Source organism: Diadema antillarum, unplaced genomic scaffold, assembly GCF_040938485.1.
Source record: "Diadema antillarum isolate AM-2024a unplaced genomic scaffold, OU_Dant_1.0 seq00000382_RagTag, whole genome shotgun sequence".
Lineage (NCBI taxonomy): Eukaryota > Metazoa > Echinodermata > Echinoidea > Diadematoida > Diadematidae > Diadema > Diadema antillarum.
In genome coordinates, this window is record NW_027271380.1 from 2,605,714 (window position 1) to 2,627,925 (window position 22,212).

The window sequence follows — 22,212 nt, forward strand, 5'->3', positions numbered from 1 at the left end:
TAAAAGCGACGGAGAATCCATTCCAAAAGACAACTTTTTACAGTAATGAATAAATTGTTCATTAATTGCATTAGACCAACGAAAGTGAAACGAATTTTGTCTATTTTCTCCGATTATCCTGGTTACACCATAAATACAGTTTTAAATTTTTCTTTAATGGATGCTACGTTGTGTTAAAACAAAGTCGAATTACGTTTTAACTTACTACATGATAAATGCTTTCCACTGGAACCACAAAGATCATTCTCTTTGTGCTTTGGTACGTGCGGATATTTTCAAGCAAACAGACTCGACTGATGTCATATGAGTTACTTGGTCCTCTGCAGCCAAACTCCAACATTTCGTCAGCTGACGACGAAACTCCGTAAGACGAAGCCAGTAGATGGCGGGATTCAAGACACCATTTAATGAAAGCAGTAAGATGGTTGTGTCGAGGAAAGGCATATTATACCATGTCCCTTTCGTTTCCGGTGCGTAGTATGACAGCACTGAACTCACAAACCATAAAATCCAGCACGCGAAAGTGGACCCGATTACTAGGCCAAAGGTGATGAGAATTTTTCTCTGGTTCTTTTCCCGTCGCCGAAGAGATATATCCGCAAGACCGATACCTCGAGACATTGATGTAATTCTCATATATATTGCAACGTAGCAGAAAGTGGCGATACCCAAGGACATGATATTAACGATCGGTATTAATCCATATGAAGCTATGGTGCTATCGACGTATCGATACACTAAAGTGAAAGAAGCGATGACTATGAACCACATTGCCACACAAACTGCGATCAAGCGTTTAGCCGTCACCAGTCTCTGACTGCCGAAAGTATCGATTCGGAGGACGATCAGACGATGCACAGCTATCGCCAGAGTGCTGATAAGGGATAACATCATAGCAGGGGTGAGTAGGTAGTCGATGAATGGTGTGAACTGTAAACAAAAGTGAACAGTTCAAGAAGATCCCGTGAGTAAAGGGAAAGTTGTTTGTTCATCTGTTATAGCTGGGCCATAAGCTCGTACCATTAATGTTGTAAACCTGGGATATCTTTTGATAAATCATGCGCTAAAATGCAGAATGTTCCCTTGGACGTTAAACACGTTTTATCCAATATTTGCCAGGTCTTGCTGTCGAAAATCCTCTTTCATCCTTTCATAAAGTTACCTTAAAAGGAGCAATATTCACTGATGGTAAATAAAATTTCTCTTAGCATTTTTTACATAGGGTTAAGTAATAAGATAGCAATTAAATAAGAAAACGGTATGTCGTATGCTTTGCTCGTAAACACTTTGCAAATGATTTACCTGCCTAAACGTGTTGCAGCATCTATAGCCATGAATATTACTTAGTTGACATTTTAAGAATTAAAAAAAAAGATACTTAAAAACATGCTTATTGCCATGTAAGCAGCTACGAATATACCCACCGAACTACGAAGGAAATCGCCGAGTCCAATCGCATTGCACAAGGCCTGGATAACGTCCGCTAGTGCCAGACTGAAAGTGAAGATATTCTGAGATTTTCTGAGGGCAGGGATCGCTAGAATGGCACACAGCGTGACAAAATTCATGAATACCGCCAGTGTGTGCACTGCCAGAGCCGTCCCGTAGACAATTGTGGCCCGAAGCGGCAAAGAGAATGACACCCAATTCTCGGTGTAATTATAATCCATGATTCGAAATCGGTACTGACCACGTTGGGGGAAAGAGCCAGTAATAAGTTTGTTTCCAAACGAACATACATTCTGCCAGCGGTAGCATGAACATTGCAATTATATACTACTTGTCGCAAAAATTTCCCATAATCCCATGCATGTCCTCGTATATTTGTCCTCGTTTGGCAATAGAGTTTAACCATGAATTTCCCATAATTCCTTTCCCTTTCAGTATTAGTTTAGACTTAGCTTTTTTCCTCTCTCTCTCTCTCTCTCTCTCTCTCTCTCTCTCTCTCTCGGTCATGCACCATGTAATGTGCCGTCAAATGGAAATCGATGGCGTCGTTTACAGCAGTGGTGAAGAGAGGCGTATCCGCTAAGTATGAATACCAAACTGTTCAGCTTTATATATCGATATTCGATGTTTTTCATGGCGCTCTATTAATAATTAACCTGCAAAGTCATAACACCGCGACAGTTACATGAGTACCAATTGGCAGACATTATTTGGTATGATGCACTGTATCATGTGCATGATAATGCGCACAGCGAATCTTCCTGGGGAGTGTACAACATGAATACAACACACAGAATACGCTTCGCAGATCCCTTTGCAGTAGGACCTATGGTTCTTACACAGACAATTCGGCAATTTACTTCTACTTCTCGAAGAGTGGTATACATTGACTTGAATAAAACGTATGGAGATGTGCAACACAATTCAATAGAGTACGATTTGTTGTCACACTGCTAACGTCAATGATAGGTTGTAACCAAATACATGTACATGTACTTAATTCACTGATCACGAACTGCCTCTAAATTTCGAAATGTTCCCTTTTGTAAACATCAAATATTGTCTCTTTGCTGTTGACATAATTGCCTTTGTGACATAAGCTTCAGCTTGAGGAACCTGAAATGGGCAAAAAAAAAAAAATGATAGTATCCGCATTCACACGTACAAATAAGTGGGATGACGATCGCGATGAAAATCTCGGGTTTTTTGTTTTTGTTTTTGTTTTGATTTGTTGGTGTTTTTTTTTGGGGGGGGGGGCAAGCAATCACACCCTCAGAATTAACGGTAAAGCGATGGCACTCCAAATCTCTAGTCTCGGGTTTTTTTTTTTCAAACGGACAGATAAAGCCCGCAGGTTGCAGATCGATAAATCGATACATCTATTGTTCTTGTGCTTCACAGTGATGATGTGCGCTTTGAATTATGGTATATAAAATCTCGAGCTTATAATATTGGTTCACACCGTCACCGCTAAAGCCCCAGTCACATACATAGCCTACATGCCGTGAAATCCATGTTGACGCCTTGGGCATCCGTGGAGATTCCTGGAGGTTCATGTAATTCCGTGGACGTCCAGGGGGCCAACACAGCAGGTTAAAAAACAACAGGCGTCATCCATGGATTGCCGTATTGGCAGAGCAATACTCAAAGATTTATTGCTCAAATATAGGAAATATATGTTGCACAATCAAACTCAAATTACCAGAAGTGTTTTTTATACTTGGTTCTACAGAAAGTTCAAAGTGTTACAAAATGGTTTATTTGTATACAAAATATTTATATTTTCTTTAAGAAATATAAAGAAATCATTACATTTTAGCCAATTCTGTCGATTTTTAAAGCAAGCGAAAAACAGATGAATATATGCCTGTAAAAACTAAAGGTTTTGTATCTAATTCGATTCCTATTTAAATCATTTAGACGTTTTGTGTAGCTGCCTGTAAATCTTATATATTTTTTTGTTTTTACGCATTATATGTGACATTTATTTTGTACCTGAATGTTAAGTGAATAATTTGTGTGTGTGTGTGTGAAATATCCAGGATGGTCGGTGTGGCTACCATGTATAGTTGCCGTGAAGGTCCATGTGGCTACCTGGGACGATCGTGTAGGCGCCATGAGTATCCTTGGCAGTCCGTGACTTTTTTTTCTGTCCACATCAAGGCAGCTACACGGACCTACACGGCAGCCATACGACAACTACACGAACCATCACGTTCAAACACAGTATTACAGGGATCGAACGCGGATCTACAAGGTCTCTACGTGACGATGACAGGAAGAAGATAGATGAAAATCCCAAATCAGCTCGCTTTTTATGGTAGATTTTCGTCCGTCGGCGTGGTACTTGTAGGTGCCATGTAGATGCCGTGCTGGTCCGGGCCTCATCCGTGTAGCAGCCATGATGATATCGTGTGTACAGCCATCAACGCTCGCAGACGCTCCATCCGGGGCAAAAACTATCCCGGAACTCCCCGGATCATCGCCGGCATGATCCGGGGATCGCCGAGTAGATCCTTGAGGATCCGTGTTTTATATGTGACTGGGGCTTAATTCAGAATAAGCGCAAAATTTATTGGGTTTGGCATCGCGCTGCTAATCGTGCTAATATGTGGGTGTTTTGCGTCCAAAAGTGCAAAAATCTCGAACTGGCGACGGCGATGCACATCTCGAAATTTGTATAATTGTAAAACCCCCTACAGACAAGCAGGGGGGGGGTAGTTTTGACAAAGAGTGCGAGCGCAGATAGATAAACAGGTGTGTAAAGTGCAATAGGTAAATAGTGAGGTGAATGGTATCTCTGTTCTTTGCATGACTGTCATCTGATTTTATATTCTTGTTGTTACCATTTGTTTCTTGTCGTTTTTATACTTGGTACACACGACTATGTAAATCAATCACTGCTTTCAGACAGGGAGAAGAAAATGATCATCTAATTACTGAGTGCGGGTGCATGAGATGCAGTGGGCCTGGGAAGTTGGGCTATCATGCGTTAGTGACAAAATTATACGTCATCCATTCTTGGTTCAATGAATAGTGCACTGATGAGCGGCAGATTCTTTTCGTTTTGTTTGTTCATTTTCCATCTGAGAAGATGGCTGGATAGCCCATATTCAGCTACGTTTAGCTGGTCTTCCATGGGGTCCAGTTGGATTTGAGATGGGACCACTTCACCTGGTTAAACACCCTGCTCTTTGCGATGAATGAATGAAGCGGAATTTTTTACGTGCATGAGTTGTTACTCTCTCATACACGGGACCTCCATTTTATGCCCTATCCGAGGGATAGGTTTTGCTGCAACGGTGCCCCCTTTGAAGGGGTCAAATGAATTTTTGAAACAAAATATGATTATGTTCGTTAAATCCCGAAATATCTTCACTGAGGAAGGACGGAGGGAGAGATTTTAGGAAAAAATACTTTGGTCTTCGCTGCTTTTAAAAGGATATGTATTACGAAATCCCTGGAAATTTGTATTTCTTTTTGGAAGCTCATTACAACCACCCTGCGGAGAAAAGAGGAGAAATAAAGTATATTTAGCTTGTTGAGGTCGTTTAATAGATCAACGTGTCCATTTCCATGCCCGCTTTTAAAAGCAAATAGCAAATTCAATATTCCTGAAATGGAATGAACATTAACGCATATTCCTGTCGATGCGAATTTGCTCGTCTTTGCGTAAAAACTATCGCAAGGACAAAGGAACCAGAGAACCAATCAATGAAGCAATCTAAAATACGACCTTGAAAGAAATGACACAATATTTCAGTGAGGTTCCGATATAATGAATGTATTCCACACATAATTAGATTTACATGATGCTCTCAACTTCACTGTTCTTTTGTACCATCTAACTACACCCATAACAACGACAATGTATTCCAATTCAATGACAGAAATACTCGTGAGGTAAAAGTCAAGGGTACATATAATTTCTTATGAGTAAACAATGCATCTACAGCTCTGTAAATCTAATGTGCTTTTCAGAGTTTCATTACATTTAATTTGATTTCATTTATTGGTTCCTGCGTTATATCATTACACATGCAGATACAAACACTCGTATTCTATACATTGTTGGCGCCATATATATACATATGTATATATAAACATTAATTGTTAACAAAGTAAGTTTCTTCATTGTCTTTACAATGTACGATAAAATATATCAGCGATGCAATGAACAATACAGAAGGGATACAGCTTAAGCATTGCTTGATTTGCATCCAGCCCTCGTGCATAATACATAACATATAACGATGAACAAAACCGTACAGCCTTTAATCAGAAAGAGAAATAGTGCATAATATTTAAGGAAATCATATAGCATTTATGCATTTCTTTCATCCAAAACATATGTCCTGAAAGTCATAGATGCTAATGTCTGGAATCTTCATTTATAGACTAACAATGACCTGAAGAATTTATAAACCGCATGATAGTCAGTCGGGGTTGATCTGACAAGGCGCTGTAGAGAGGTCCCGATTATGATTTACCGTAAGCTTTTGGCGTATATGGTATTGATTCTTATTCTGTGTTTGGAATAAAGATGCAGTCTCGTTCAGTCATGCACCTTTATGTTAATGCAACTACAGGTAACCAATAACATGTTACTATATTGACAAGAGCGACATCTCATCCCCGCTTGACAGGTTTTTATTCTGATAGATAGAATATGAAAGTTCTGACAGAAAACAACTGAGACTGACAGAACTGAGTGAAATTCAGCGAGGATAACTAATGTGCATATAGCAACTGATTAACAAACTCCCCTTCGTGGATTTAAATAATTATGTTCATATAGTATCATACATGAATCCTCTAAATCTCCTTGAATGCGCCGTGTAGATGGCAATGAAGACAGTAATTAAGATGGCGCTTCTATTTAGTTTTTATCACAAAACTTGACAAAATGAGAGTCAGGCCGAAAACAAATCCCGAGTGCTCCTCTTATACTTAACTTATTTGAAATCCCCGTGCAGTTTACAAATAACGACGAACACACAAAGCAAGGCCTCGTGTTATACAAACAGTAATCATGGCAACCAAATGCTATCAAATTAGATTTTCTTTGACACCTATTTCAGCGCGTTCAAACCTTCAATATGATGGGATCCACATGACGCACACACATGGAAATGAGCTTAAAATGTTAAGGCATTGATAACAAAAGAAGACATCTTAATATGAATTTCAAAAAATGAAAAGTTTTGCTGAGATAGTTTATGCACTTCTGACCAGATTAGGCTCAAATGTAAGTTACCGTAACTCGCATAAAATTGGATCTTGTTTTGCTTTGTTGCGCCTAGGAGGATCTCTAATCAACAACAAATCTCAAAATTTCAAATTAATACATCGAATATCTAGGCCTAAATCCTTTTACTGATTGATCAATGCGATCTTACCCTGAGGAACCAAAACATATTCGAAGTCCTTTTCTTTCTGCCAAATTCCAATATAGTTAAGTAACAGCCACATATTTCCAAACTGACCCATATAACATTCACTTGGCGAAGTTATAGTCTAAATGAACATCATATTTTACAAGCCATATATGATTTTTGTCTCTTGGTTACGTTGGTGGACATATCACTCGAGCTAGCTGCAAAAATTGATGACACGCGTGTTTCCTCGTCAGGTTTAGCACTTCTGAAACATTTCGTCAGCTGACTGCGAAATTCCGTCAGACGCAGCCAATACATGGCCGGATTCAAGACCCCGTTGAGGGAGAGCAACAACATGCTAACCTCCAAAAGAGGCAAGAACCACGGTCCTTCAACCTGCGGTGCGTAATAAGACGAGAGCATGATCACCAGCCACAGAACCCAGCACACAAATGTTGATCCAATCACCATCCCGAACGTGACGAGCACTTTCATCTGGTTCTTCGCCCGACGCTTGAGGGATATATCGGAAAGGCCGATACCTTTAGATATCGATGTAACTCTCAGATATATTGCGAGGTAGCAGAAAGTTGCCAAAAAGAGTGAACAAGTGTTGACAAGAGGTATGAGTCCCCAAGAGACCATGATGTTGTCGACATAATGAAACAGTAGATTGATCGAAGCGATGACGACGGTCCAAAGCAAGATGCAAACTGCGATCGATCGTCTTGCCGTCACGAGACGACGATTACCAAATGGATCAAGACGAAGGACGAGAAACCGATGTACTGCAATCGCCAATGTACTCAGCAGTGATAACATCATCACAGGGGGTAGAATGGCCTCCACGTAGAGGGTGAACTGAAATGAGAGACAACTACTAGTACGTTGGAATCGCCTACAGATCATTATTCCGAAGGTTCGTTAATCCGAAGTGATAAAAGGTTCGTTGTTCCGAAGGTTCAGTATCATGAACACAAAATGAGGTTCGTTATTTTGAAGGGTCGTTCGCATACACGCCTTTTTTTTCCATTTTCGGATTAACGAACTTTATTTCATTTTCGAATTAACAGACCATATTTCATTTTCATATCAACTACGCTCTGGAATAATATTACTTGTCGGGATTGTTTATTCAAGGAATGATCGAGTTACAATCGATTTCTGCCAGACCTACTTTTCTCTCTTCTCCATGTTTCCACATGCACCTTACGTGGGGTATATCTGTTAGATATTCTCTGTGCGTATCGCTTCGCGAAAGTATATTCTTTTATATAATTATCATATTTGCATGTGGCTTGTATACTGTATTTTCCTCTCTTTCGTTGTTCGCCGTTTTCCCCCCTAGAGTTAGAGTTAGAAAAAATAAGGTATTGTCATGTACTCTTCCACGGTCCTTTTTGCCCTTCTCTGCGGCAAGCTCTCTGCTCAAAAGAACTTCCCTCGGGAATTCATCACAAAGGATCATTATCATCTTATCATCATGTAAGTTGTCGAACCGTTAACTTCATATCTATGAACTATCTAATCTACACACACACACACACACACACACGCACAGATAAGTTGAAAGTCAACGTGTAAATTGAAATACGATTTATCCGAAGACGCATGAATGAAATGCACTTACTTTTCTTTTCACGATGTCTACACGTGGCATAAGTTATGATTATTTGGTTTGTAAAGAGGTCACAATAATATTCATATTTTACATAGCCACCGTTATGACTAGCATGCACCACTTTTGTGTGTGTGTGTGCGGTTGCAATAACCAACTTCTCAACAATCAAGCTAATGTACTCATATGATTGTTTGCAAATTTCGGCAGAAAGTACTCTAAGTAACTAGCGTTTTCTGAAACCGATGAAACTGATTATAACTAATGTCTGTATCTTCAACTCTTATGAGTTCCATGGTAGGTATACTGCGCTTCATTATTAGCTTCTTGACAATCAAAGGTCATCTGAATAAGGTTTGTGACTTGGCACATCGGTTTTTGCTACTTCACGATATTCCCTAAAATCAGTATACGTTCCGACATGTATAATAAAAATGTCTAGCGGTGGGCTGAGGCCAGAAAAACTGTGTCATTGTGGCTTGGAAATGATATCTTTACAAGTCTTACAGGCCTCACAACCGTGTTCTTAGTTTAGCAGAAAAAAAAATGAGATTACAACTTCTTTTAGATTAAAGACTGTAAGACGTCTCAAACACTTCGTGATTTGGAGTATTAAAAATCAGTCTGCGATACTTACTGTGTTCAGCAAATCATCGAGCAACAAACTTGTGCTACAAAAAGCTACGAGGAAATCCGATAGAGCCAGACTGAAGATAAAGATGTTCTGAGACTTTCTGAGGGCGGGAATGGCAAGGAGGGCAAACAGTGTGAGAAAATTGCCCAACAACGCTAGGAAGTGTAAGGCCACCGCTATCCCATAAAGAATTGAAGTTCGCAGGTGCAAGGAGGTTGGAACCCAGTCAACAGTGTAGTTCCCATCTTGATCCATGTTTGGAAACCTACCTTGGTTGATGTGTAGATAGTATACCAGTGACTCTGGGAGCGAAGCCTTGTGTTATACGCAGGTTTAAGCCGAGGCATTTACCTTTATAAGGCTACAAGTCCTGCCTTTCTACACATGAATTTCAAGGCATATGGCAAGGTGATTGAGAGTTGCCTTGGCTTTTTTTTTCTTCGATCGATGCGCGCGCAAGCTAACAGTACTTTGTTCCATAGATACAAAACAAGGTAAACGTATCTCTCGAAAAGTAATGGTGCAAATGCGCAGAAAAAAAAAGTAGGTTGAGGAGTTTGTGTATTTAACTGAATACGTGACTCTCCCGTAAAGCTCGAGTGTCCTTTATTGGGTTTTTCTTCGCTTTTCCTTTCCTGGCCGAGCTTAACGCTTAATTGTGATTGTACTGTTATAGATTTACGTCTAGTTTCCATCAGGAATGCGTTCGTCCATTTTGATCGCAGTTGAATCATTCTTCATCCATTTGGTGTAAGTCATGTGGCAGCGCCCATCGGTTGAGCAATTTAAGAAACTGCAAGGAATACCCTGCTACTCATGTACAAGGAGTAAATACTGATAAATCAGTTCTCTAAGGGTATTTCTTTTTTGTAAGTGTAACGGTGATTATAAGAAAGCTTTATGTGGAAGAGAAAAAAACAAAAGATTTGCATGGGTGCATGCCTTTGTCACCAAAGGCTAAGATTACATGATTGCTTGAAAGAAAGAGAGAGAGAGAGAGAGAGAGAGAGAGAAAGAGAGAGAGATCGGTGGATTAGACACAATAGGGTCGTCTTGTAGACAAAACCATTTAATGGGAAAGATTGTCAATTATTTCGTGATTTCTAACCCCTATGGCAATCAAGGCATAATTGAAAGCTTGGTTTCTAAATACATTGCACATTTCAGTTTGCATCACATGTTTTAACCGTCAGTTCGTCAAGGGTTTTTCAACATAACAAGTCAAAACAGTGTATCTAACCGTTCTACAGATTTGGTCTGTCTTGAGATCTAAAAGCTCGTTCCCAGAATTATGAAAGTGACACTGTTAGCTTAACAAGTTTAGTTTACCATATTTTTTTTTTCTTAGAGAGTCGTCTGCACTCACAAACGGGTGATGTTCATTATTGAAATAAGTTTCTTTTCCGAATTTAGTTATTCCGAAACACACAAATTTCCTATACCTAGATGTTCGTTGATCTGAACGTGAGATAGGCTTCGTTAATCAAATATTTGTGGCGTTTTTCCAAAGGTGCGTTAATCCATAAATTATATGAGGTTCCTTAAATTTCGAAGAATCGTTTATCGTTAATGGATGGTTCGTTTATCAGAAAATGAAATATTGTTTCATATTCCGAAGGTTCGTTAATCCGAAAACGTATCTTTGGAATTACATTTTCGGATTAACATACTTGCGGAATAACGAAAATTAGCCCCTCAGCAACAGTTAAAAACTTTGAATATTTGTGGCGTTTGTCCGAAGGTGAGTTTCAACCAATACAGAAATTACATGTTTTCATATAAGGTTCTTTAAATTCCGAAGAATCGTTAATCCGAAAATAAAATAAAGTTCGTTATTCTAATGGTCAGTTTACCCGAAAATTGAATATGTTTTCTTATTCCGAAGGCTCGTTAATCCAAAAGTGAAATGAGGTTCGTTAGTCCAAAAGCAACAGAAGTTGAATATCCTGACAAACCTTTTTGGATTAACGAAAATAATGTATCCTCACAACATCAGTTACGACAAAAACTTTAAATATACTGTTGTTTCCATAAAGTGTCATATCCCGTTCGTAATCTATGTATTGTGAAGATTAAAAAAAAAGGATGAAGAACATAAAATATTAAATATGTATCGGTAAACAAAACACATGTTTCAAAAGAACCAATTCTAAGCAAAATCGGAGCAAACATTGACGAAGAAAGTTGTAGACTTGGCATGAACAGAATTTTATTAAACACTGCTTTATGGGACCTTGTGGCGTATAGATATCTTCTTCAATCTTCAACCTTTTAGACGGGGTCAGACAACATGAAACAATAGAACAACTTACAAAATAGCTTCTGAAAGTTCTTTGACCTATCAAGTAACAATGGTACTTCTTAAAGAGTAATTCTTCAGTGGCCATGGTAAGCCTTAATTACTAAGGACATGTGTTTTTAGATCCTCGAGACAGAGAAAATATCATTTTGCAGAATTTATTTCAAAAACTTATAGAAGCGAACGTCTGGAATTTGTTTTTTCATTATCTATCTAATAACAAAGACCAGAAGGATTTCATCTATTACATGACTGCCGTAGCTGTAAGGTTTATCAGACAAGGCGCTATACAATCCTGATCATTGAGGTAGGTTTCCGGCTTAAACTAAATTAATTCTTCTTCTGCGTTAGGCACGAAGATGCAGTCTTTAATAATGCATTGATATGTTTCCATTGCTGCACCTACAGATAACGAACTGTATCTCATTTTATGACTTGAAAAGAACAATATCTTATCCCCTTTTAACAGACGTTTATTCTCATAAATATGAAGTGTACATAATAATTATTTAGATGAAGAAGAACTATTCCTCTTTCCATAGATACCTAATTATGTTGACAAATGTCACGTATGACTGGGCACATGAACTTTAAAGACAACAACGGCAAATTGCACCTTTTCCAAGTTCGTGTGTCACGTGAAGGAATATTTAATGTCTCCCTGAATCAATGAGATCTGTCAATGAAAGTGGCGAAATAAACAGGCCGGCCTGTACAAATGAAGGTTCGGTTTTAGGGTTTCTTCTAACATTTTATGGTCCATAACCTTTCATTGACAGATCTCATGGATTCAGGGAGACATTAAATATCCCTCCACGTGACAAGCGAACTTGGAAAAAGTGCAATTTGCCGTTGTCGTCTTTAAAGTTCATGTGCCCAGTCATGCGTGACATTTGTCAAAAAAGTGCAATTTATCATTGTCGTTTTTAAGTTCAAGTGCTCAGTCATGCATGACATTTGTCAACGTAATTAGGTATCAATGGAAAGAGGAAGAGTAGTTCTTTCCTCACAACTAATATTGTGCTCTCCATAGCTGACAATTTTGAAATGGTAGACCTCTAAATCCGGTCTACCTTTTTTTTATTGTGTTTTTTTTTTTTTTTTTTTGATGCGCACTATATACAAGCCTAAATCATTTACGTCTCTTGCTAGGGTAGGTGTTAGTCTCATTCGAGCTGTTATCGAAAATTGATGACGCGCGGGTTTCCTCTTCAGGTTTAGCTCTTCTGAAACATTTTGTCAGCTGACTTCGAAATTCCGTCAGACGCAGCCAGTACATCGCAGGATTCAAGACCCCGTTAAGGGAGAGCAACAATATGCTAATTTCCCAAAGAGGTAAGGACCACTGTCCTTTAACCTGCGGTGCGTAGTAAGACAAGAGCGTGAACCCCAACCACAGAACCCAGCACACAAATGTTGATCCAATCACCATTCCGAATGTGATGAGTACTTTCATCTGGTTCTTCGCCCGACGCTTGAGGGATATATCGGAAAGGCCGATACCTTTAGATATCGATGTAACTCTCAGATATATGGCGAGGTAACAGAAAGTCGCCAAAATGAGTGAACAAGTATTGACAAGTGGCATGAGTCCCAAAGAAACCATTATGTTGTCGACATAGTGAAACAGTAGATTGAACGAAGTAATGACTACGGTCCAAAGCAAGATGCAAGCTAAGATCGATCGTCTTGCCGTCACGAGACGTCGATTACCAAATGGATCAAGACGAAGGACGAGGAACCGATGTACCGCAATCGCCAATGTACTCAGCAGTGATAACATCATCACAGGCGGTAGTATGACCTCCACGGACAGGGTGACCTAAATTGAGGGCGAAAGGACAGAATGAACTAAATTAAAGACGAAATTGATAAAAACAATTTCGAGATCTGTTACAGATCGTTATTCCGAAGGTTCGTTTGAAATGAAGGTTCAATTGAAATGAAATTTTATCGTGCTCCACAACCTCGCCCCTGACTTACTGTCTTCCAGAATTCACTTTGAATCTTAGTCTCATGACAATTTCCGCAGCAATAATACCACTGTTGTTCTTCAAAAACCACGCACCAATTCTTTAAAAATAAGTAGGCCTACATTACACTCAGCTTCTAAGCTCTTTAATGATCTTCCTATAACACGTTATGCAATGAATGGTATCAAATTCTTTTTAGCAGAAATAAAGAAAAGAGCTGTCTGATTGCAACACTTTATGTTCAAATTATATTCAAGTGCTGTTTTTGTCTATACAAATATTTGCTCACAGACCAGGCAGTCATTTTATTTGACCACCCCGTGTCTCGTTAAACGCTGATAGACCATTTTGAAGCCTCTAAATCTATATGCATTGTGACATAATGACTGGCCATTTTCCAAACCTTTGTAAATTTCTGTATGTTATTCTTTTCTTCAGTTTTCATTTTGATTTCTTTCCTACATTACACGTTTCTGATTATATTCTATTCATTGTTAATCTGTTTGTAAACTCACACACTTTGTATTTGTGTTCACGGCCTTGCTGACAAATCAGCTAACAGCTGAAGACAGGTTTTTATCCGTGATGAAATAAAGTCAAGCAATCAATTAATCAATCAATCAAATTTTATTTCCGATAACACTTACGTGTTATCGATGCAGATTCAAAGAACAACAAAAAAAGACGAATAATGTATTACAACAACAAATGGGCATGTATATTCATACTTAACTCAATTTTTCAAAATAATTGCGTTATTGGAAAAAAGGAACCCACGTAAAAGACAGCTTGTCTAGGAATGTGAGGCAGTCGATAAATCGTACTTACAACAGAATAAATGGGAAGGTAAGGAAACACACACAGGTAAAAGACACTCATAGTAAACAAGAGCGTAGACAGGACAAGCAATTAAAACAAATGGAAGGGACTGGTTAGAGGGAGAAGGAAGGAAGGAAGGGAGGAGAAGAAGGAAAGTAAGGAGGGAAGGAGAAGAGGACTATTGACAGGAAGCAGAGGCTGAGCTAATGCCAGGACCTTTTAATTGGTATGGGCAAGGTCATTGACTTACAGGAAGCGATAGCGAAAATTATCAAAAAATGACAACCAAGACTGTCTTCAATTTCCTCTGAACAAAGCAAGACTCAGTGCATCTTTTAGATCATCACTTAATTGGTTCCAAAACTTTGGTCCATCAAGAAACATTCCGGGCAAGAATGTTGCGAAGTAAGGGTAAATGAAATTCATTGGATCTTCTTGTAACGTACTTGTGAAAAAAATTGTATAAAACACATTATCAAATACTTTGGGCAACTCATATTTCCTTAAATTAAACGTAAATTGTTCCGATTGATTCGAAACTAAATATTTATTATTTGAAATTCTCTTATTCAAAAACAATTCTTCAGTTTCGTCATATGGTTGTAAGTGATAATATAGGTTTTCCCACCCAATTTCAGCAGGTTTTGCATTCGATTTAAAGATACGGTCATTCAAGTTAGAGTGAATTTGAATGATCACCGTGATCGACATTAATAAAGGTAACCAGTTCATTCAATTTAGTTTCATCAGCATGCGATTTCATGAGTTTCTCACAAAAGGGTGCAAAACGGGCATTCGAATAAAAAAATGCAAGCGCAATGCATTCAAATTCGCATCAACATTGCCGTGGAGAACGTTAAGGAATTCAAATTCACAATAAGGTAAACATCTACAAAGTGTGGGCAGTCTTTTTAGTTGTTGCTTTTTATCTTTTTAGTTCCTTGGAATTACAGTGGATCAATATTGATTTGGACGTATAAAACCCCTGAGATATTCTGTTATATGCCTATTTCCTAAATGTTATATCCATACTGTTAGGGATAAATTGAAAGTGACAGAAAGCTCGACGGAAAAGAAATACGTCCAATGCAATTAAGATAATTAAATGAGACTTTGAAATGAAAATTAAATTCTATCATCCAATTGTCTGACAGTGAAAAAGGCCCGTAGAAGTTGTGTACCGTATGTTGATTGAATTCGAACATTCAAGGTGCGAAGTTGTAACCCTACATATGAAATTGAAACTGGTATTTGGCACGAATATGAACGTCTATCCGGCCAGCGCGAAATTGAATGCATTTTTCTCTAAATTAAATGAAATAAAATCTAAAAGGAATGAAGTGAAATGAAATTGAATGGGCTCCTACTCAAAGATTTAAAATGAACCTCGAGAGTAGAGCTGTGACCAAAATCGCTTCAATTTAAACGCCTGTTCATAAATTCTACGTTGTTCATGTATTCTTTGTTTTTCATCTCATTAGATTTTGAATTGTAATGTCCAATCAGCAGTGCATCCAAATAACACCACGACAATCAAATCGTATTCCTTGATGATACTGCATTCTGACAACGCCGCAACACAAACCATACAATGACAATGCATCAATAAAAATACAAACTGACACACAATGATTTCACATAGTCCCGCAAAAGTAAACCAATAAGACAATAGTAATCAACAAACACGTCGTATACAATGTTCATGTTATCAGTTTCAAAGTAGTCGAAATTGTTTTGTTTTACACATCCATCATTCCCTAAATGATCCTGAAGGTTTATATAATTCGATGGATTATTGATACAAATCAATCGTTTTGCAACATATTTATCATGAATTCAATGATACTATGTTCACTTAGGACCTACATTTAATTCATTGTTCTGGTCCTCAAACTGGAAATGGAAATAACTTAACAATCTCTTTCTAAAAAGTTGGAGAAAAAATATAGGGTTCGGGTTTGGTGTACCCAGAAATGTTTATTAAAGGAGATACATTCTGAGCAAGATTAATAGAAATAGAATGAAATAAAGGTTTTTATTGCAAAGGTTGGTTATTCTGTACATGAAATAAAGTTCGTTAGTCCAAAAATGAAATAATTTTCGTAAATCTAAATGGTTGTTAGCATACACACCTTCTTTTCATTTTTGGATTGCTTCAGTTGCTTATTTTCAGATTAACAAAGCTTTGAAATAACGAACATCACTTGTCGGGACTGATTATTGAAGGAACGATTTGGTTACAATCGATTTCTGCCAGACTTTGGTACTCTTCTGTCCTCTCCACGCATGTTAGTTTCTCGTGCGTATCGCTGGGTTAAATCATATTCTTTTGTGCAATAACTTTATGCTTGTATGTGTCTTATGTACTGTTTCCTTCCTCTTCCGTCCTCCCTTAAGGTTAGAATTTGAAACACAAGGCATTGTGATGTATTTTTCCGGCGTTCTTTTGGCCTGCTAAAATTATGAATGATCACTACCATCGTGTAAGTTGTCGAAGCGTTCCCCTCATGTCATATAATGTATCGGGGGAAAATTAACTAAAAAAAAATAAGTTCAATGCAAAATTATGTTTACTAAAGAAATCAACTTTATTTTTGTCCCTAAAATTGAAAGTAAACGTGTAAATGGAAATGAAATTTTGTCCTGAAGTCGCATGAATTCAATACACTGATATTTCTTTGTTAAAATGATCGGTAGAATTTTTATGATGTCTACGCGTGACATAAGTTTATGTATTTATTTGTGTTGTATAGCGATCTGAGACAGATAACGATCAATTTTGTAGCTAGCTGCCAACGTAACGACTAGCATGCATCACTATTTTTCTGCAGTTGCAAAATCCTACTTGTCAAAAATCAAGCTACTAATGTAATTTGAGGAGAACGTATTTTACCTGCCTTGCCTTCTTCCCAACCTTAAGATATACTATAGAATAAAATACATGTAATTATGTATTTGACAAGTATGGGTTCGACGAGAGCTACAATTGATTATTAGGTGTTAATCAAAGACCACTTGAATAACATGTGTGTTATGTTGTGTTTAAACGCCTAGTGATGGGCTGAGGTGTTGTTGTTTTTTTTACTTTCATTTTGAGGTTTTTGTTTTATGTTGAATTTCAATGGGTCGTGGAAATCATTCCTCTACAAGTCTCGTGACAGTGTTTTTGATTTGACAGAAAAAAATAACGAGATTACAAGATTATAATTTCTTTTAAATTTCAACGTGACTGCAAGATGTCTAAAACACTTCGTGATTTGGAGTAAAAGTCAGTCTGCAATACTCACTGTCTTCAGCAATGAATCCAGCAACAAACTTGCGCTACAAAAAGCTATGAGGAAGTCCGACAGAGCCAGACTGAAGATAAAGATGTTCTGAGACTTTCTAAGGGCGGGAATGGCAAGGAGGGCAAACAGAGTAAGAAAATTGCCTAACAATGCCGTGGAGTGCAGAGCCGCCGCCGTCCCACGAATTATTGAAGATCGTAGGTGCAAAGAAGTTGGAATCCAGTCAACAGTGTAGTTTCCATCTTGATCCATGTCTCGGAAACCTTGGTTGGTGTGTATACGGTATACCAGTGACTATGAGTAGCAAGGTCGTGTGTTAAATACAGATTTAAACTGAGGCATACACCTTTATAAAGCTACCAGGCATAAAGCTTATCTTTATACACCTGGATTCAAAGCATATTGGAAGGAGAATGAGAGTTGTGTGGTTTTTTTTTCCCTTCGATCAATGCGCGCGCAAGCTGATAGCATACTTTGTTCGATAGATTCAAAGCAAAGTAATATTGCAGGGCAGGTTGAGGAGTTTGTGTAATTTGACCTAGGTTTTCCCGGCCAACTTCGCATTTTTGTCAGTCCATTTGATAGAGCGTTCATTCAATTTAGCAAATACCCTCGCTATCGCGCAGTCTGTCCTTCAAAATTGCATCTTGTGCGTTAAATTTAGCACCTCCGGCATTCGAATTCGTACAAAGGGTATTCAAATTGGCAGGCACTCTACGTTCATTCAAATTCGTCATCACTGGCCAAAAAGGTATTTTAGTCATTCAATTTCGCGAATGGGCAGTCAATTCCAAACATATTCATTCAAATTCACGTTACATTATATCTGTTTTGAAAAGATGAAAACATTTAAACATATGTATTTCAAAGCGTCTTTTTGTTTCACCACATATTTTTCACCCTACGTAACTCGAGTTTGTTGATCTGTAACGCCCCTTTTCTTTCACACATGTCCTTATACGCATATATGTACCAGGTACTGCAGATTCACTTCATCTTCTTACAGTCATGACAGCACAAGTTAGATAGAAACGTATATCTCAACAAGATAGAGAAATAATTACAGAAACATATGGTTTGGTTTGGTTTTGTTTTGTTTATTTCTGCATTTTTTTTCTTCAAATACAATAATAAATGAAAACAAAGTGATACAGAGTATGGAGAGAAAAGGAGAGTTCAAGATACAAATTAATACAAGAAATGTCATTTTCATAACATCAGTCTGTAATGACATATGAATCAAAACAACATATCAAGGCATACTGTTTTTATGAACAAAGGAGAAATCAATATAGGCATTGACAGGGGACCGTCATCATAAGCAGAGCTTAACGGGGATGAGGCCCTATCTATATATGTAATACGAATATAATATAACACCAAATTATAAATCTACTAATAAAACTCTTAATCTTAATATACGAAACACACGTTGCTAAAAAAGAAAAACAACAATAGAAAAAACAGTGACTTGGAGATTTAAAGAAAAAAAAAAGAACCCAGCACCATTGACTACTGGTATAATTTACAATAGAAGTGTAGGTATGTGCAAGTGACAGTGCGTCGTGTGTGTAGGTGACAGTGCAAGAGAGAATGAATGCTATAGTACGCATATTTTGGGCGTGAAGGTATGTGCTTTACTGAAAGGTATACAATATACAAATAAATGCCCCTGTGAAGTCATTATCAAAGAAAAGGGGATCATAATCTTGACTACCCAGAACTGGCCGACACATTCGGCATTGAGCGCTCAACGACCAGATAACATTGGATAAGTTGTGGCCACATGTACTATCTTCCAACTGGGAGACTCAATAAGCACATTGAAACAAAGAAATGTTGCCAAAAAACAAACAAACAAGGCAAGTGCCATAATGTGTCTCGCCCATTCGCGTACAAGAAATTGTACGCGAAGGGATATAACAGATAAAAAACAAGAAATATAAGAGATAAAAGGGGATATAAAAGGGTAAAAATATATGGCAAAAAAAACCCGTGCCATAAAGACTTAACATTGGGACCTAAAAGTTCGTTGACCCCTGCCTGTGACCTTTGACCTTGTGGTAACCATCCACTCCCCAAAGGACATCTACCATCCAAGTTTGGTCACAAACGGACCTATGGATCAAAAGTTATGACCCATAATAGAAACGCGCCATAAAAACTTAACATTGGGCTCTAAAAGTTCGTTGACCCATGCTTGTGACCATTGACCTTGTGGTGACCATTCACTTCCCAAAGGACATCTACCATCCAAGTTTAGTCACAAATGGAGTTATGGATCAAAAGTTATGACCCATAATAGAAACGTGCCATAAAAACTTAACATTGGGCTCTAAAAGTTCGTTGACCCATGCTTGTGACCTTTGACCTTGAGGTGACATTCATATATGGTAAAATGTGAAACTTTGTATGACCCCTCTTCCCTCGAAGTTTGATTGCTATAAGCCCAGAGTAAAGAGTTATTAAAGATTTTTGTAGCGTTACGGACAGACGACGCACGGACGACGGACGGACAGACGCCGCAGGCGATCCCTTAGTCTCCCCTCACCTCCGGGGGGCTCGACAAAAACCTAAAATGATTACGAAAATATGAAATCTTATGATGCTTACAAAACAATAACTACGCTGAAAGAAAATATAGAAGGAACCAAAGCATAAACATGTCTGCTAAACAGACTGCAAAACCTGTTAAATTGGATGTCAAAAATGAATTCGAATGAACGAGCGCAGCATATACGTAATCACATGACTATATCATTCTAAATTGAACGAATAGCAAAATGGTGTTTTACGAATTTCAGTTGAAAAAGTGCTAAATAGATTTGAATGAAGAGATTATAAAACTGAAATGCTGAACATGCCATCTAGACTTGATTTTGCTAAAGTGAATGCAGCAATAAGGAATGGACTGACAAGAAAGCGAAATTGACCGGGAAAACCCATTTTACATAAACTCTCCCGTAAAACTCGTGTGTCCTTTAGTTGTTTTGCTTTTCTTCAACTTTTCCTGGTATAGCTTAACATCAAAGTGTGATTGTAATGTTATACGTCTAGTTTTTATCAGTACGTTTGGACTATTTGCTGTCAATTAAATAAGTCTTTTTCCATTTAGTGTAAGTCATGTGGCAGCGTCCCTAGGTTGAGCAATTTGCAAACTGAAAGTAATGCCATGCTACTGAGGTACAAGGAGTAAATACATGTATGATGAACCAGTTCCGTAAGAGCTTGCTTTCTAAGTGTAACAGAGATTATGATGAAAATATGTGAGAGAGAAGAAATAAAAGATTTGCAGGGGTGCATGCCTTGCTACCAAAGGCAAAGATTACAGAATGGGTTGAAAGAGGGATCGGTGGATTAGGCACAATAAGGTCGTCTTGTAGACAAAGTCATAATTTTTGTATACTCTTTCAATTATTTCGTTATTTCACACCCGCTATTCCGAGGGTTCGTTTATATTCCGAAGGGTCGTTAATCCGAAACACACAAATTCCCTATACCTAGAGGTTGGTTAATCCGAAAATAAAAAAATGGTTCGTTAGTTCGAACATTTGTGGCGTTATTCCGAAGGTTCGTCATTCCGAAGATTCGTTAATCCGAAAATGAAATTCGGAAAAACGATCCTTCGGAATAACGAATCTTCGGAATAACGAGCCGTAACCAATCAATCAATCAATCACGCCATAATTCCAATCTTGGTTTTCAAACACATTTCCGTTTGTACAACATCATCCGTCAGATCATCAAGGGTTTTCAACAAGACAACCACGAACAGTTATACCTGTAGTATAGATTTGGTCTGTCTCGAGATGTAAAATTACGTTTTCAGGCAAATAAAAGCGACACATTTAGTTTCCAAAGTTATAATCTTTAAAAAAAAAAATCCGTTACACCCACAAATGGGGGATGTTCTTTATTCCGAAGTTTCTTAATCCGAAAATGAAATAAGGTTTGTTCCTCTATACCCTCAAACGGGTGATGTTCGTTATTCTGAAGGTTTGTTATATTTAGGTAAATTATTCCGAAACACACAAAATCCCTATACCTGAATGGTCGTTAATCTGAATAATATGAAATAGGCTTTAATGATTAAAACATTTGTAGCGTTTTTCCGAAGGTCTATTATTTCGAGTGTGCATCCTTCTAACAATGACATAAGGTACGTTATTCCGAAGGATCGTTAATCCTAAAAATGAAATATGTACAGTGACGGGGCGATCGTTAACGATCGCCCCGTCACTGTATACAGGCATGCTAACCTCGGCTGGAAACATTGAACTGCACGTTACTTGAATATGAGACCATACTGAAGCAAATATTTTTCACACAACAATAGATATATAATGCACTCTTAAATGAATCCCACAAGGATTGTTACAATCATCCCTAGCATTCCCACTGATTCCCACTGATCAGTTACTAGCCATCCCCTTTAAGTGTGGTATGCCGTTTCGATGGCAATTATGAAAAGACAGTATCATTATTATTATCCAAACCGAACCATATCAAATTCACTTGGAGAAGCTATTCTTGATATTCACCTAAAGGCAAATCGCAGTCCTAACCTACTAGTACCTTTCAGTAGTCTCCTCGATTTTTAGCTGAAAATTAACGTAACTGATACAAACCTAAATTATTTTCGTCTCTCGGTAATGTTTGTGGACGTATCATTCGAGCTGGCACTAAAAATTGATGACACGCGAGTTTCCTCTTCAGGTTTAGCACTTCTGAAACATTTAGTCAGCTGACTTCGAA

At 38.0% G+C, this 22,212-nt stretch overlaps 1 protein-coding gene across 1 annotated transcript in view; it reads right to left on the reverse strand.

The window, feature by feature from the left end:
* Positions 1–17,709, reverse strand: part of LOC139731675 (uncharacterized) — a 38,686-nt gene extending 20,977 nt beyond the window's left edge. Inside the window, exons 1-2 of the mRNA XM_071642564.1 lie at positions 17,458–17,709; positions 12,519–13,200 (exon numbers count right to left, since the gene is read on the reverse strand). Of these exons, the coding sequence (XP_071498665.1) occupies positions 12,519–13,200; positions 17,458–17,709 (934 nt within the window). The remainder of the gene's footprint in view (positions 1–12,518; positions 13,201–17,457) is intronic.
* Between the last annotated feature and the right edge of the window lie 4,503 nt (positions 17,710–22,212).